The sequence below is a fragment of the Pygocentrus nattereri genome, chromosome 22 (assembly GCF_015220715.1).
Source record: "Pygocentrus nattereri isolate fPygNat1 chromosome 22, fPygNat1.pri, whole genome shotgun sequence".
NCBI classification, from domain to species: Eukaryota; Metazoa; Chordata; class Actinopteri; order Characiformes; family Serrasalmidae; genus Pygocentrus; species Pygocentrus nattereri.
This window is the reverse complement of record NC_051232.1, coordinates 21,892,156-21,909,071: the sequence shown is the minus strand read 5'-3', so window position 1 is coordinate 21,909,071 and position 16,916 is coordinate 21,892,156. Positions and strand designations below refer to the sequence as shown.

Here is a 16,916-nt window from a genome sequence, read left to right as displayed (position 1 = left end):
CACTTAAATTAATATGAATCAAATAATTTTTTTAACATTCATGTAAATGTTAACAAGATTTTTTTCTGTTAAATTGGCATAAATAAAAAGCATTCTGTCAAGAATCAAGAATTTTTCTGTTAAAGTGTTAAATACATTTTCTATTATGATGGCATCAAAGAATTATAAGTAACTATGAGTAAAAACTATGGTGTAAGAACCATATGACACATATTTTGTTCTGAATTATTATAATTGCATTAATCAATGCAAAAAAAAATCTGTTAAATTGTCCTAAATCAAAGACATCCTCGGTTAGCAAATATCATACATCAAGAAATAAATTACAGAGATTTCTGTTAAATTGACCAAAACCAAAGATATTTTCTGTTAATATTAGCTCAAATCAAGAGGCTTCATATGACCCATATTTTAAGCTAAAGTCATTATTGTGTTCTATTATTATTATTATTATAATTATTATTATTATTATTATTATTACTATTATTATTATTTGGAACTGTATCTATCATCATTGTTTTTATTATGCACCATGCCTACAGAGTAAAACACTGCATTAGAAATTACAGGGCGAATGCTTATTTTTGCAGCCGTCATCTAAGAAGGTTTGTGGGTTATTAAGAGTTTTTTTCTTTTCTATTTTAAGTTAATTTCATTTATTTATCTTTTCATTTTCAATCTGAATCTGAACCTTTCAAAGGTTTTTGTAGAAAAGCAGAAAACAATAGCAGTTAGCTGTTCATGTCTTTAAATTCCTTTGGAATACTCTGATTCAGTTTTGTTACTTTGTTTGTTGGTTTCTTTGTTTTTTTCTGCATACACCATCTCTAAAAGCAGCCATTATATTGTGTTATAGCCTTACAGAGGCCAAACAGGACAACAGAAAAAGCGTGAGCAAGACAAATATCGCCCCCTGTGGCAGAAACGGGAACCATCAAACCGTTGAAATAAGAAAATGAATTGTTTAGTATTATGTTACAGTGTGTGATTTTTCACCTTAACGCGGGGATATGCCCCATATTCTTTCCTGCCATACAGGAGCGCTGCAGATCGAACAGAGCGAAGAGTCAGACCAGGGGAAGTACGAATGCGTCGCAACGAATAACGACGGCACCCGCTACTCAGCTCCGGCTAACCTTTATGTACGAGGTAGGAAACACCACTGGTAAAGCTCTGTTGCTAAGGTAGTTTTTATAAAGGTAATGGATATTTTAATGCATTAACATGCCATTGCTTTCATAACAAAACTTTGTAGCTTTGAAATGGTAACTATAAAATGTACATTACATTAATGTAACAAGATTTTGGACCATTACTGTTGGTCCATTCTTCATGAAATGTTCCTGAAAAAACAAAAACAACAGTTACAAAGTTCTGATACCACCACAACAATATGAATAAGAGTAGATACGTTGACTTGTAAATAGAATTATTCAGTACAAATTATTAGAGAACAACAAATGGATCACAGAGTCCAGTAAATGGTGGCCATGAGAGACTTTAGTAAGTATGTTCTCTGTTGCATTCGACCCTCCTGCCTTGATTTGAACCTGTGCTTTCTGTTTAATGTTCTTTGGTTGATTTGTTTTTGTTTTTCTGTTAATTCTCCTTCTATAATGACTGGATTGCCTGTTGTGATACTAATGAAGTTGACCCCTAAGGCTTGCAGGGGAGTTTATAGGTTTGGACCCCTTCTTTCCCTGCAGAACACCAAAACCATCTGACCGTTTCTCTTTTCTCTTCTTCTCTTTTTTTGGCAAGCAATGGAGGGAAACTCTTTTATTTCAACTAAAACTTTTTAAACTTAAAATTAATTTTAAAATTATGTGAAATACATAATAAAGTGGGCATATGATTGAAGAACTATAAATTTAATTGAAGTGTAACATTAACCCTTTGATGTTTAGGTCTGAATTTTTGCAAGTAGTCTCTGCAGTGCTGTATTTAGAATAAAAAAAAATAATAATTTTGCTGTGATAAATGCATTTCAATTTAACCTAAGTATAGAGCAAAACTGAAGGAGAAATATCAAATTTTCTCCCGGTTTTGATGAGCTATCAACATTATTATTAATACTGGGTGCAATATCATTAAAATTGGTTTAAATCAAGTACATTTTCTGTAAAATTGGCATCAGTTACATTTTCTATAAAACATAAGTCTAAGGCATTTTCAAAGAACACTGAACTTGTAACTATAATTAAAACATAACCAAATATAACATATTGGTAACACTTTATTTGGATTGTCCACTGTAGATTCTTTGTAAATGTCCAGTATATCTTTAAGTAACATTCAACTAAATATCCATTAAATGCAACTGTTTGTGAAGTTAAGGGTTACTTGGGTGGTCCACTGTAGGTGCTTTGTAAATGCTCGGTTGGCCTTTAAGTAATATTCAACTAAATATCCATTAAATTCAACTGAACTTTAATGTTTAGTGTGAAAGAATGTATTAAATCTAATGCTAATCCTAAACCTAACCCTCATCTCAACCTTAAGGTAAAACCTACATCCACTCCTAACCCTAACCATAACCATAATGTTGATAATCAACATTAATATAAAGTTTGTTAATGATTGAAGTCTCTGTAGAGCATCTATAGGGGACCATCCAAATAAAGTGTGACCAATGTATTTGCAGTTTAATAATCTTTTGAATGATGATGCCAATCATTAATATGTAAACATTCTTTTATAGATGTATGTGGTAAGTGAAGCATTTGCTTGGTACTTTCATTGCATAGTCCATAATTCGGACTTTGATTCTGCAGTATGATCTGGAGTCCCTGCGTCAGGAAGTTTAGATGTGGTTGCAGCATTGTTGCATCATCTTTAAGAAAGTCTGGCTGCAAACTTTTCGAATCAGCTTCTTCTTTGAAACTGCACATGTCAAAGGGTTAATGGAGCACTATTTTTTAAAACAATCTGTAATGCTAATTACACCTATTTTTGTAAATGTATCTGTAGCAGCTCTGATAATTCACTGTAATAATAGTGTGCTAGCTATAATATGTCTTATATTTGCATATTAAGTCAGCAGACATAAACAAAGTATTCCTTTACTGTAAATGGATCCTCATGTAATATGTGTAATATGTAATAGAAAATAATGATGTGACCTAATAAGATATTTACAGTATTTCATTTAATTAAGCCACTTGTGTAAATATTTAGTATTGACTATATTGAATCCAATATATCTTTTGAATTATTAAGAATTTTAGTTATTTTGTATATCAGTTAATTATGATAATGTCCCAGTTATGTGATTAATGCTGGCAGCTTGCTTTTCTTTGAATTTGTACTTTGGTAAATTTACTATATAGAATAATTAAAGGGCCCATATCATGAACGCATGCAATAAAATGTTTCCTCCTGGCATTTGAAAAATGAAACTAGAGCACATACAATATATATATATATATATATATATATATATATATATATATATATACTTTTGGGCACACCTGGTAACACAACATGTTAGATTTATTCCTTTATTTATCTTCTACAGGGAGCACACTTGTGCTCATTTAAATTATTGTTTATTATTACTGTTTATAAAACATGTAATTTGAGCAAAGGTGTTAGATGTTTTGCCTGGATGATTGAATATCTTAAAGGAACAGTAACAACCACAGCCTGTTTAATTCTTAAGGATAAAGAGAGGTTGGAAAATGATCATGTAGAAATGATTATACTTTTTGGAGCATAAAGCCACAAAAATGGCCTCAATGAACTTGAAAAATGTAGGATATGGGCCCTTTAGCTGTAAGCAGACCAAAACTGAGGACAAATACACATAAATCTTGCAATGAATGCACTCAAGTCAACTTCATAACTGAGACAGCATCATAAGCGTTACAGTCAACCTCGTTTCTGTTCATATATAAAGTGTCTTTGAAGCTAGAGGATTTTTCTCTTTGCACTGAAGTAGCAGTCAGGATTCTATCCTAATACCAAAGGGGCTTCCTCTAAAAGATGTTTATGAGTGGCAGTTGAACGCCTTGTACATGGCCTTTTTACTCTCTCTGTGTTTCCCCTGTTTTTTCTCCTTTCGTCATTTCATTGTGTTCTGCATCAAAATTCCCCACATTCCCCAGAGCTGCGAGAAGGTTGGTGTGTTTTTTACTTTCTAACCATCTCACTTTATCGAAACAAACAACAAAAAAATTAAAAAACAGGGAAAAACATAAGTAGTTTCCATGAATTGCAAACCCAAATGCCAACACAGCTGTCAAGAATACAAATGAAATGAATGTAGCTGCACATATGTGTTCTTGTTTTGTTTGTTATTTCTGACGTTTCTCAGTTTGACTCCCTTTATGTTTCCTTTCTGCTCTGGATAGAGTCCATTCTGTTTTGTTTTCTGACCCCCAATTGTTGTTGTTCGTTATAATGAATGCCCATGGTCTTGGCTATGATGCTTGACCATCCAAAAAGTGGTGCATGTCAAGAGAGAATGCATATAATTTGTCCAATAAGATTCTGCATGACGACCAGGTCCAGCTACTGACCGATTTCCCTGTACAATCCTTGATGTTAATGTCAGTGTTCCTGCTTAGTACTTCATTTTGACACCCACACAATCTTATAACCAAAGATCTCTTGAAGAATGATGAGATATTAGTCATGTCCGAAATGGTCACTGAGCCATGAAAACCTCAACAGCCTCTGGGTTAAAATGCTAGCACAATAAGCATCTCTTTAAGTTATTTTCCATGTCATACAGTTCAAGGCCTGTATTATAATAAGATTCAGAGGGCAGTGAAACTCACTCTGGACTGCAGCTCTCACAGTGCATCTCACTCAGAGCAATGGATCTCACTCACTGAGATCTTGCTCATTGCTGCAGTGGTTTTTGCTTAAAGCTCACAAAAAACAGAATCAGACATTTCAAGATCCTTTGCCCTCACTCCGTGAAGGATTTTCTCCCTCACAATTTGATATATTATGATGTGTCACAATGTGTCACAGCATTGCAACTGGACCTTGGTCAATGGCCAAATCAAATTTAAAAAAAAATTAGGCTGTCTTGTCTGTTCCAACTTCTCACAACTTCTCAAAATCTCAGAAAAACAAAATATAATGTATACAATGTATCGTGAAATGTTTTGCATCATGATATAATAGTTGCCATAATACCACCCTTACCATTACTGTCATTAAACTAATAATGGTACTATTGTCAGTATTAAAATTATAATGATAACTTTTTAAAATAAATTAAATAGTGTTAAATGTGTTATTGTGATTGTATATTGCAATTTTGCTATACTACGCAATAAATTTATCAGTGTGACAAAAGATCGGCTGACTTGACAATGTTTACAACTGTAAAAATCTTGTGAGAGGGCTCATTTGCATATCGCACTGTTTGTGAATCAGAATTGCTCTTGCCATTATCACAGTTACCTTTAATAAAAGTGTATTAAGCATCTGCCATGGTGAATATGTAGCAAATGGGAAGCTATATAAGACACCTTGAGCTCTCCCTCTCTTTCAGGACACAGCTTAAGGCTGCATCCACCTTTGTTTTAATGAGAACCGAAGGGCAGCAAATCTCACTCAAGGTGGCAAATATCGCTCAGGGCAGCAAACCTCGCTCAAGGGGGCGAATCTCACGCAAGGCAGAATCAGACATGCCCTGTAGCTCAATATCCTCTGCTCTCGCTGCGTGAAGGAGGCTTAGCGGGCCACTAATGAAAGAATGATGTATGTCGAGCATCCTTCGCAAGACTTGACGAATGTAATGATATTCAAATGAGCAGGATAACATTATGTCTTCTGGGAGCACGATTCAATAGAAAATTAATTAAATATAATAGGAGTGAAAAGTTGTATTTAATAATGAAAGATTTCCTCTCTAGAGGAGCGCAGTGTCTTAAGCCGAATGAGCTTCATCAATTGTCGAGATATTTATCTCTCTCTTTCTTTCTCTGTCTTATTGTCTCTCTCTCTCTCTCGAGTTCACAGTCTTTCTCAAAACATGAAATCAGGCCACAGAGATGTCAGGACCAAAGCCCTCAGTGTTAATGAGGAACTACTATACAGACACAATATTAGTCAAGGTTCAACCTGCAAAGTGGAATCGAAGAGTTCAGCCCATGTAATTTTAATTAAAAGCGAACTTGGGATGGGAGAGTTTCATTGCTCGTTAATATTAGGGTGGATTAGCCCTCGAAATGCTGTGGCCATAAATCTCTCTCTCCTCTCTCTACAAACAAACCTAGCCTACTCCCACCATCACGGCTTTAGAAAAGCAGGAAGAGAGAGGGATCAAACCAACTAGGAATGTTTGTTTTGAAGAATCTTGGCAGCAAAAACATAAAAGCTTATTTAAATGATTTAAGTGCCATAAAACCCAATTTGTTGTTTACACCTGGATTATAGGAAGTGTTTGATTTGTCTCCTCAAAGCTGTACTCACTTCACTTGAACAACTCGTTCTAAAAAAGTAGAACAGAAATTTAGTCCAAATTAATTATGCTGGCAATGTCCCCGAATTCGTAAAAAAGACTGCAAAACACTACAGGACATCCCTGAATGAGTCCTCAATGAATTCTGGGAGAAAAAGTTAAATGGCTAAATACAAAAGAAGAAAAGTTTTTAAATGCCCATGCTTAAAATGTTGCAATCGGTAGCACACAAATAAAATGTGCTACATCAACACAGTTCTAGCCAAAACAAGCAAATTTTAATGAAGCAATTGTGTTGATGTAACATATTTTATTTATGTGCTTATATACATATTTTGTACCATTGAACCATTTTGTACCATCATGAACCATTTTCTAAGTGCTCCTGTTGTGTTCTTTTTGCTTAAATATATGCTATAGCATAGTATGCAGATACTTAAATGAATAAAAGTTGAAAGGTTTATTAAATATTTCAGATTAAGAGACCTTATTAGTCCCACAATGGGGAAATTTCACCTCCACAGTCTAACCCATCCATGCAGTGAAACACCACATGCACACTAGTGAACACACACACTAAAGGGCAGTGAGCACACTTGCCCGGAGTGGTGGGCAGCCCTATCCGCAGTGCTAGGGGAGCAGTTGGGGGTTAGGTGCCTTGCTCAAGGGCACCTCAGTGGGGCCCACGACTGTCCCAACCTTAAAAAGCAACTTGATCATTAATCATAGTAATGGCATAGCTCTTGTAATAAGCAGTAACACTGACAACATCACTTTGATTTGGATCCCTGAATCTACTGGATGGCTGGATGAACACTCGCTCCTTTTTACTGCCTGAGCTGCATCCCTTCAGCATCGTTCCGTCTGCTGTGTCCACTTTTGTGCCCTCAAAGAGAACTGTGCCTGTATCTGATTGCCATTTGGCTTTGTATATCTTTTTTCCTCTTCCTCTCTATCTCTCTTTCTCTACCCCATCTGCTTAGTTTTTAATAGATTGTCCTGTTGATTTCCTGTAATGTAATGCTAGCACCCACTTCTCTACTGACCCTGTTTGTTGCTATTTATTTGCTCTCTCTCTCCCCAACCCCTTCATTTTCGCAAACATGGTTACCCCTCAGAGCCAGCTATGCACTTGTTTGCATGTCAGAAAATCCAGCATAAAACCCTCCCCCACTCTTTTATTTTCCCACTGGGTCCCTTCCATCCTCCATTTGCATTAGGAATGATTACATGTTGCCTTGTTTACATGTTTACACGCACCAATTTTGGTCAGCTAATTGTCATTGTTTTCGAATCTCTGTCTCTCTACATTCACCTACTAATTTCTTTTGAGACTTGTATCCACTTTTTGACTGCGGCTACCGTGCAAAAGTCACAATTTGCACTTTATCTTAAAACCCGGTCTGACCCGGTGCTCTCTGGTGGTCGCCCTGTGTATGTTTGATGTGGCAATGTGAGGCGGCACATTCCTTCACATCAACTGGAAAAACGCAGCATTGAGGTTGTCAAAGCCAAGTACACAACTCCAGCATGCTGCCGCACCTCCAGTTTACGTCCCTGTGTTGTACTTTCACGCCTGGAACGGACACTACACTGTGCATGACCTACTGTATGTGACGATGTTCGTCCGTAGCTTCTCCACTGTTGAACCCTATTAGAACTGGACCGACTTTGTGTTTATGTATGTGTTTATGTGCAAACGTGTGCTCCTCTCTGACCTTGCCATCAGACTGTCTAGACCTATACACCAATGGATTGTTGGAAAAGAATAGTAAAGACTGTATTAACACAGCTACAACATTGTTATGACTTTATATACAGTTTAGTAAAGATTAGCATTTATATTGACTTTTGGCTCCAACCACAATTTTTTTCTGTAACTACCATTGCTATGTTGGACAAGCTTTACAGTGAAAATCCCATTCAAAGTAATGAAAAGGTGTAGCGCACAAACTGACAAAAATATATTAATTTAGAGTACATTAGTAATTATTTATTTTTCCTACAATAGATTGGGTGTTGTTTTTTTGTTCTGTAATCAATTTTTACTAGTAAACATCTTATTAACTGTCTAAGCAGAACTTGTTTTACCATAATAGCCTGTTTTACCATCGCTAGTTAATTAAAACTACCATTTAATCTTACATTTTTAGCAACTAGCACCACTGTAGTAAGCATGGGGGGGATGTTACTTTAAGAGATTTATTGACAATATTTATCATATACCAACCATCAAATTCATCCAGTACTTGTCATATATATGGACATAACAGCAAAAATCACTCACCTGTTTTCTATCTAGTAAAATAGAGCAGGTGCAGGATGAAGGTTTTATGTCTACACCCTTGGCTGTGGCTGATGGTGTACCTTTGGAATCAATTTTGGGGCCTCTTTCTTTTTCCTGTATCTATTGTTAGTTTTTGCCACAATGTGCCAAATGTAGAGTTTATTTTTTACGCTGATGATGCTGTTATTCGCTGTTAAGCACCTACTCAACATCAAGCTTTGTGTAATTTACAAGATGTTGTTAACATTATAAAACACAGATTTTATAGTGAAAAATGATTCAAATTCAAAATACAGATATCTGTGAAATTGTCACCAACTAACAGTTTCATACAAATATTTCTTCATACAAATATCTTGGTATAGTATTAGATAAGTAAGATATTTAAACCTCATATTTTGCATTTGTTTGGAATTGCTGAAATTGGGTTTTTATTTTTTGGTTAGTTTAGGATAGTTTATTTTTTCAAGATATTGAAAATGGTTACCCACAATTGATTATGGGAATATCATTTACATGTATACACTTTTGTTTACTAGACATTGGATTATGATGCTCTAAGATTTATCACTACCGATATCACTGTAGCCCACCACTGTTTGTTATGAAAGAATAGATTTGCCCTCACTGACTTCACATACTTTAATTTTTAAATCCATATTTGTCTACACTGGCAAAAGGTGTATATATTGTAGATTCCTACTCATTGTACTAATCAGCAAAACAAGCTTTTAGATATGCTACATCATCTGATATGAGTTTGCTACAGAAAGACATAAAACTATGTTAATAAATTAAGCTATATCAATAAAAAAGTGAAGAACTGAAGGACTCTCTCTGGATAGTCTTGTGTATTGCATAAGTCCCCCAACTACATTTTTTTCACTGTATTGCATAGGCTAAAATATCTGAACATAGCTTGATAACATGACAAAAAAGCTACACCCAGTCAGTCTTGACTGTGTGACCACATGCGGAAAAAATAAATATATTGAAATTAATATAAATGATTACAGATGTATTAGTTGTGTACTACAATGTCTTGGCTTTCTGGGGCTTGATGGGATTTTTGTCAATGTTCTATAAAGCTTGTCCAACCTGGCAATAGCTGCTATGGAAGACCACATTTGTAGGTGGAGCATGGGTAGCTTAAAATTCCTTTTTTCCACTGATAGAGGTTAAATTGGCATACAAGTTGTTACTGTTACTTTTGTACTCTTTCAGTTCGTCGGGTTCCCCCACGTTTCTCCATCCCACCCACGGATAGCGAGATAATGCCAGGGGGCAGTGTGAACATCACCTGCGTGGCCGTGGGGTCACCCATGCCCTACGTTAAGTGGATGCTGGGGTCGGAGGACCTGACCCCGGAGGACGACATGCCAATCGGCCGAAACGTGCTGGAGCTGACTGATGTCCGCCAGTCGGCCAACTACACGTGTGTTGCCATGTCAACACTGGGTGTCATCGAAGCGGTGGCACAGATTACAGTCAAAGGTGAGCAGTGAATTTCATAAACATCTGCATTATACACTTTTACTTATCACCACTAATCTTAAGGCTTGTTACTCGGTAACTATGTTATGGGTTCATATAAACATTGCTATTTTGCTTCTTTAAACTCCTTCATATTTCCAAATCTGAAGGATTATTATCTCAACAAAATTGTTTTAGTATACAGTGTATACAATGTAGTATAGTATACAGTGAAGAATAACATTACTGGGGCCACTAGTCATGTTCCAACATCAAATAAACACCTAGCTTACCTGTTAAGTCTTAGAGGTCTAGAGTTATTACAGATGTTTTGATATACATTTGGTTTATTGATGTAATTACTTATATGTAACTGCATAATTGCATAATTAATTATGTAGTGACAAACAAAAACTATATTTACATTTAATTTAGATAGATTTGAGTCTAAACATCTGACTTCTGTACAGTTCTGTACAGTCTTACATTTATGCATTTGGCAGATGGTCATATCCAGAGCAACTTACAACTTGATCATATTACAAATAGGGTTTGCAAGACTATGTGTTTTCTTCTTCAGTGTTCTGGATGTCAGAAACTATTTCATTGTTGGCTTGCTAATAGTTGTAACAGATGTAAACTGCATGCTAAAAGCTGACTCTACAGCTCTCAGAATCTCAGCAAGAATTTCAACTGACTCTGGCTATCATTGCGTCCACAAAATTGTTATCTCAAGCTAATTGGTAGTGATAAGCAGTTTCATCTCTATACAAAAGTACTTCAGAGTGCGATATAGTCACTGAGGCAGAAAACATTTACGCTAGCCCATTTTAAGAAGTTGATCCTGAATTTTGTTTGAAACCAACGGTAGCAAGTTTGCTGACTGCTAATCAACTTTATCTCCTTTAGATGTTTTTTATTACGACACAAACATTTTGTGATTGGTTGATTTGCATGTCAGTCAGATAGCCCATTTCTTATTGGGGCGTGGTTCTCTAAACCTACTGGTCTGGATTATGATCCTGTATTTTAGCGCAGTTTTACTCCAGGACCAGTACAGCAAACCATTCCTCTAACGGCAGAATGCTTTTTCTTTTAAAGACGAAACTTTTAAATCAGTATTTTATGAATAGGATGACACGCCAGAAGTTCTGAATTTAGTGCATTACTATCTACTTTACACTCAAAAAAAGATGGTTCTTCAAAGGTTAATTAGTGAAGACAGTGGTTCTATATATTCAGAGAACCATTAATGGAGAATGTGTTGTATGTGGTTCTGTATAGCACCAAAATGGGATCTGCTGTAGTTGTGATGTCAAGCAATAACAATAGAAGAACTTTTTTGGTGCTATACAGAACAGTTTTCAAAAATGTTCTATAAAGAACCACATACAACACATTCTCCATCAATCTGAAGAATGATTTTGCCATGCAAAGAACCATCCATAAACATTTTTCATGTCCGTCATGGCAGTATATCATCTTATGATGCCTGATGGTTTTGAGTTTTTGCTGGTGTTGTTTTCACTCAACTTTTCCATTGAACATTTGTAAGTGAACAAACACATGCTATATATGGCAGGATGTTTCATTGTTGTTTGGGCTTCTGTTAAGTGTTAAATGCTGCATTAGTATCTTTAGCCTTTTTGACAGCAGTCACTCAATTCTAAGGTAAATCAATTTGAATATAACAGCAAGGTAAACCATAAGTAATACAAATAACTTTGTCTAATTGCTATCATAACTGCAAATTAACAGTGGACTATCTGTTGTATTTATACATCTGCAGGGTCTAAAAGCTTTGCGGTCCTATTTTTTATTTTTATATTTCTGTTGAATGGCATTATGAAAATTAACAGTATTAACAATTTTTCATTTATTTCTGACTGGTTTAGGAATGTTATGTTGAGGTAGAATTCAAGAATAGAAACATTAAACTATTCTACTCGGACTGAACTGATGAGTTTGTTTTATTGTTTCTAAGCCCTACTATAGACCAAACATAACACACCACAAGGTTTCTATTAATTCAGATCTGCACTTTCCACACTGTTTCTATGTTTCAATGAACTATGAGTCAAAACTGATTAATCACTTTGACTTCTAAGGGTAAAACATGTGTTCATTCAGCCAGACGCAACAAAGTGGGATTAGTCACAGTCTGCCCCTTGGCTAGCAGTTGCATTCACATTAATGCACATTTAGACATGGCCTCCAGAGCAGCTGCTTCACTATCATATCAGTCTCCTTAGGAAACAGTGCCAGACTTAACCCACTCATGTCAAACTACAACATTTACTACATTTAATGTTTTTTGATGAGGAATACCACCAACTTGTTCTGGTGTAATGTGATGAAATTCTGTATAAATATCTTGGAAAAACATATAACAGTAACCAAATGAATTTTGGTGATCCCTATGCATTAATAATCTCCTGTATTAATTATAACACATTACATACAGTATATGGCATGCACAATACCTTAGAACTTCTGGCATAAGCCAAAATTCCTTCTGGCATAAGCCAAAAGTAAAAAAAAAAAAACCCAATGCATGCATAACGTGTTATAAAATAAAAATGTATAATACTAATACTGTATTAAACTACAACAAACTTTGGTACTAAACATTTTACCATTGTCCTTTTCTCACGTATTGCCATTGTACAGTGTTTAAGTCACAAAAAAACAGGGCTAAAATGTGGTTGTTTTCCTAAAGAAAAGACCTCACTTCACTTAAAGCCTGTAAAGAATATGTCTAGTGCTTCTTAAGGTGCTGCAAGGTGAAAGGAATGAAACTGAAAGGTTCCTAAACTTATAAAAGCAGATTAAAAACTGAGGAAAGGTGGTAAATACTTGACATAATGTTAAGTTACCTCTTAAATTTAGTTATTGTGCATTACCCTACTAATATCTACAGTGCTAGTATGGACAGATATTACACTGCATTTCAAACCTGAATTTATAAAGTTATGTGATCTTGCTTTATAAATTATTGTGCAAATAGTTATAACTGTTAGTAGCAAGTTAAACATTAATGCCACACATTATAAGATATTATGAGTACTGTCTCTGTATATATTATGCATACATATAATGAAATAATGAATTGATTAGTTTGGAAATTGAAAGAAGTAACCACTGAAATGATCATAAATCAGTTGATAAAAACTCTTTTTAGGCCCTTCTGCTTAATCTTCAGATTTGTGCTATAAGGAATTTACACTTTATTTTCAAATTTAAATACACATAGACCAATAGAAACAAATGTAATTGTGTTATATTAGCATATTGATATTATGTATGTATTTTTGCATCTGTAATTTCAAATTTCCATCAGCATCAACAATATCTATCTGTCTGATAGGACTGTGATAATGTGTATTGTCTAATCTTTTTTGTTTGTTTGAGAAGTCTGGAGAACATAATGATTAAAAGACAAAATGAGCTACAAAGCAGTGGACACTCAGGATATCAATTATAAAGATGAATGTGAAAAAGATAGAACTGACAATGAGTCCGTTTTCAAAAAGGGCGACAAAAAGGAGAGACCTTGTCGTCCTCCCCCTCTTTATCAGTGTAGCTCTGCCGAGGCTTTTAGGCCTTTCGCTGTATTACATTAGACACTAACAGTGTTCCAGTGCACTGCTTCTGTTCGGCTGTGGCGAAGCAAGCTGACACGATAACCTTCAGCTAGCATCCCTCAGGGGAACAAATACATGCTTCATGAATGCTAATAACTGTGTCACTCTGCAGCCCTCTTCAGCCTACAGATACACCACCATTACAGGATCTGCCATAGGCTGTCCAGTGTTCTCCTCAAACATGATTATACATGCTATTAATTTAAGCAAATCAGCTTTCAGTCTAGAACTGAAGATTTGTCTCTTATTTTTCTCATGTGTGGCCATCAGATATAGCTTCAAAGCAAAGAGCTGTTAATTAACTCTTACTTAATTGCTTACTTACTGATTCATGTTTTATAATTAATTTATTGATAAATGAATTAATCAAAAGCAGCTAATTAAAGTAGATTTGTCATTTTTTTCTTTAACTGCACCTTTACTTAATTAACTTTAGGTCCTCACTCTCATAACCAAATACTTTAGTTTTCTAGTAGCTACCAAATAATGTATAGTAGTTCTTAATTAATAACATATGCTTATTAACTTCTGAAACTCTATGATCTGGCCCCACACTTTATTTCCTCACTCATATAAACTGGCAAATTGTCACTGAAATGCCAGTGTTTTTTTTATGTTTACATCAATAACATTTGCAAGATTTATCTATCTGTCTGTCTGTCTATCTATCTATCTATCTATCTATCTATCTATCTATCTATCTATCTATCTATCTAATAGGACAAAAATTCAAACATTGGGAAAGACTTTGATAAATATATTTTCATTATTTAAAACCACATGTACATTACAGTTTCCTATTCAGCATATTTAGGATAGATTCCATTTATGCCAGAGGCAGCAACAAAGCATTTGTCAGTATGGATCCATTTTGCATGTTCTGTTTAGTAACAAAAGCCTGTTTTATAACCTGTGAAAAGTATGTTGGAGTGCAGAGCACTCATAAATTCTGATGACTTTCTCTTCCATTACTTATTACCAATAAATCAACAAGTGGTCCAAGGTCTATGATCTGATAAAATCACAATTTTTGAGATATAGTAGAATTTACTACAACAGGAATTACATTCATTTCTCAGAAGATATACATTTCAGAAAGATGAATAACTGAAATCTGCAGTTTCACTGGTGAACTCATTTAAACATTTTACTTTGTTTCTTTCTAGCGCTACCGAAGCCACCAGGAATTCCCGTGGTCACAGAACGCACAGCAACAAGCATCACCCTCACATGGGATTCTGGGAATCCGGAGCCAGTTTCATATTACATCATCCAGCATAAGTCAAAATACTCAGAAGACTCTTATAAAGAAATTGACGGTGTAGCTACTACGCGCTACAGTGTCGGTGGTTTGAGTCCATACTCTGATTATGAATTCCGTGTGGTTGCAGTGAACAATATCGGCCGTGGGCCTGCTAGCGAAGCTATTGAAGCTAAAACGGCTGAACAGGCCCCTAGCACTGCCCCTCGACAGGTCAGAGGTCGGATGCTAAGCGCTACGACAGCTATCATCCACTGGGAAGAACCTGAAGAAGCTAATGGACAGATAATGGGCTATAGGGTCTATTACACGATGGATCCCAACCAGCACGTCAACCAGTGGGAAAAACAGATTGTTCGGAATGCTAACTTCCTCACCATCCAAGGACTGACCCCTAATAAAACATACTACATCAAGGTTTTGGCCTATACCTCTGTAGGAGATGGACCTCTGTCAGCAGACCTGCAGATTATAGCCAAGACTGGAGGTAAGAATAAAGCACTGCTTTGAATTTTCACATGAATAATTGAGTTTCCACATGAATAAACCACATTACAAACTACATGTATCCAAAATATAATTATGTTGCATCCGTTAGCTGAAGCCGTACCACGTAGGTATTTTGTTAAAACATGAAGCCATGAGAAAAAAACGTCTGTGCACTGCTGTGAGTCTCCCTGTAAAGAATAATTTAAAAGTTAGTGGCGTCGGATTGGATTTAGCGGATAATTCATTTGCAATCTGAGTAAGGCAGACTGAGTTCTCTTTGAATGCTCTTTCATCACGCTATCAATCACCAGATTCATCTGATTGTAGAAATGGTCTGAAACACAGCCCATATTATAAAATATTATTCTTTTAGGGCTGCAGAGATTATGCGAAGTCAGTGGTTTTGGAAAAATGTGATGCATCATATACTATACAAGCATGCTCTGTAATGCTCGGTAATGTTTATATGACACACACAGTCATTCTGACAGTCTGTAATACACAACAGGAAGTGTAGGTGGTGATATGACTTCTATTGTTTCATGTTAAAAATGCTCTATAATGTTAATATGATCAGCCAAAGATTACATATGTGTATAAGGTAAACTGAGATACTAAATGCCTGTTCAGGTCAGCAGAGTGTAAAGGGGTACGGGTTCTGTCTGAGTGATATGATCCACATTGTCATTCTGACAGATTGTAATACATTATGTTTAATAATATATTTTCACAATATTTAATGTAAGATAATTATTAATGTGGAAATAATACACACATTTGAATCCAGTAAGTACATTACTACTTTCACTGTTTTTGGCTTGGTTTGCATTCAGTGAGTTGTTGGATTCTGATTGTTTTTCAGTCTTTTTAACGTTTTTTTAAGCGTGCAACAGAGCAATAAAAAAAAAGACTGTATTGGCATTTTAAGTGTGGTTGTACATATTCTTTCTCTCTCTCTCTCTCTCTCTCTCTCTCTCTCTCATAATGACTCTCTCCATCTTCAACAACAGCAGTGTAAACAACCATAATCTAGTAGAGCTCCCCAGTGTCAAATTATTTTAGCTCCCAGAACTGCTTTACAACAAGTAATACTGTCAAATGATTCAGACTAAATGAAAATACACTCTTGGCTGGGAAGCAGGAACATTACTTACTCTTTGAAAATAATTCAGGATTTCTTTCTCTTAACTCTGTATTCTGGTCAATATTATTCCCATTCCATCACTAAAGCCTCAAGTATTAATGTGCCAAAACAGAGCTATGCATTACTGAGAAAGAACTGCAGCCTGTGCGCTACACTGGCAGTGTGACTAAAATTAAAAAAATAATTCTATGCATTTT

General features: G+C 35.5%; 1 protein-coding gene across 50 annotated transcripts in view; it reads left to right on the top strand.

Annotated features, from left to right (window-relative positions):
- The window catches only part of LOC108427456 (protein tyrosine phosphatase receptor type D), a 713,922-nt gene that overhangs the window by 592,439 nt on the left and 104,567 nt on the right, over nt 1-16,916 (top strand). For 36 of the 50 annotated variants that reach the window (XM_017697621.2, XM_017697631.2, XM_037532735.1 and 33 more), the window contains 4 exons: nt 1,039-1,149; nt 4,107-4,118; nt 9,933-10,202; nt 14,992-15,573. In XM_017697621.2, the coding sequence (XP_017553110.1) occupies nt 1,039-1,149; nt 4,107-4,118; nt 9,933-10,202; nt 14,992-15,573 (975 nt within the window). The remainder of the gene's footprint in view (nt 1-1,038; nt 1,150-4,106; nt 4,119-9,932; nt 10,203-14,991; nt 15,574-16,916) is intronic. The other 14 variants (XM_017697632.2, XM_037532739.1, XM_017697649.2 and 11 more) reach the window with 1 other exon arrangement.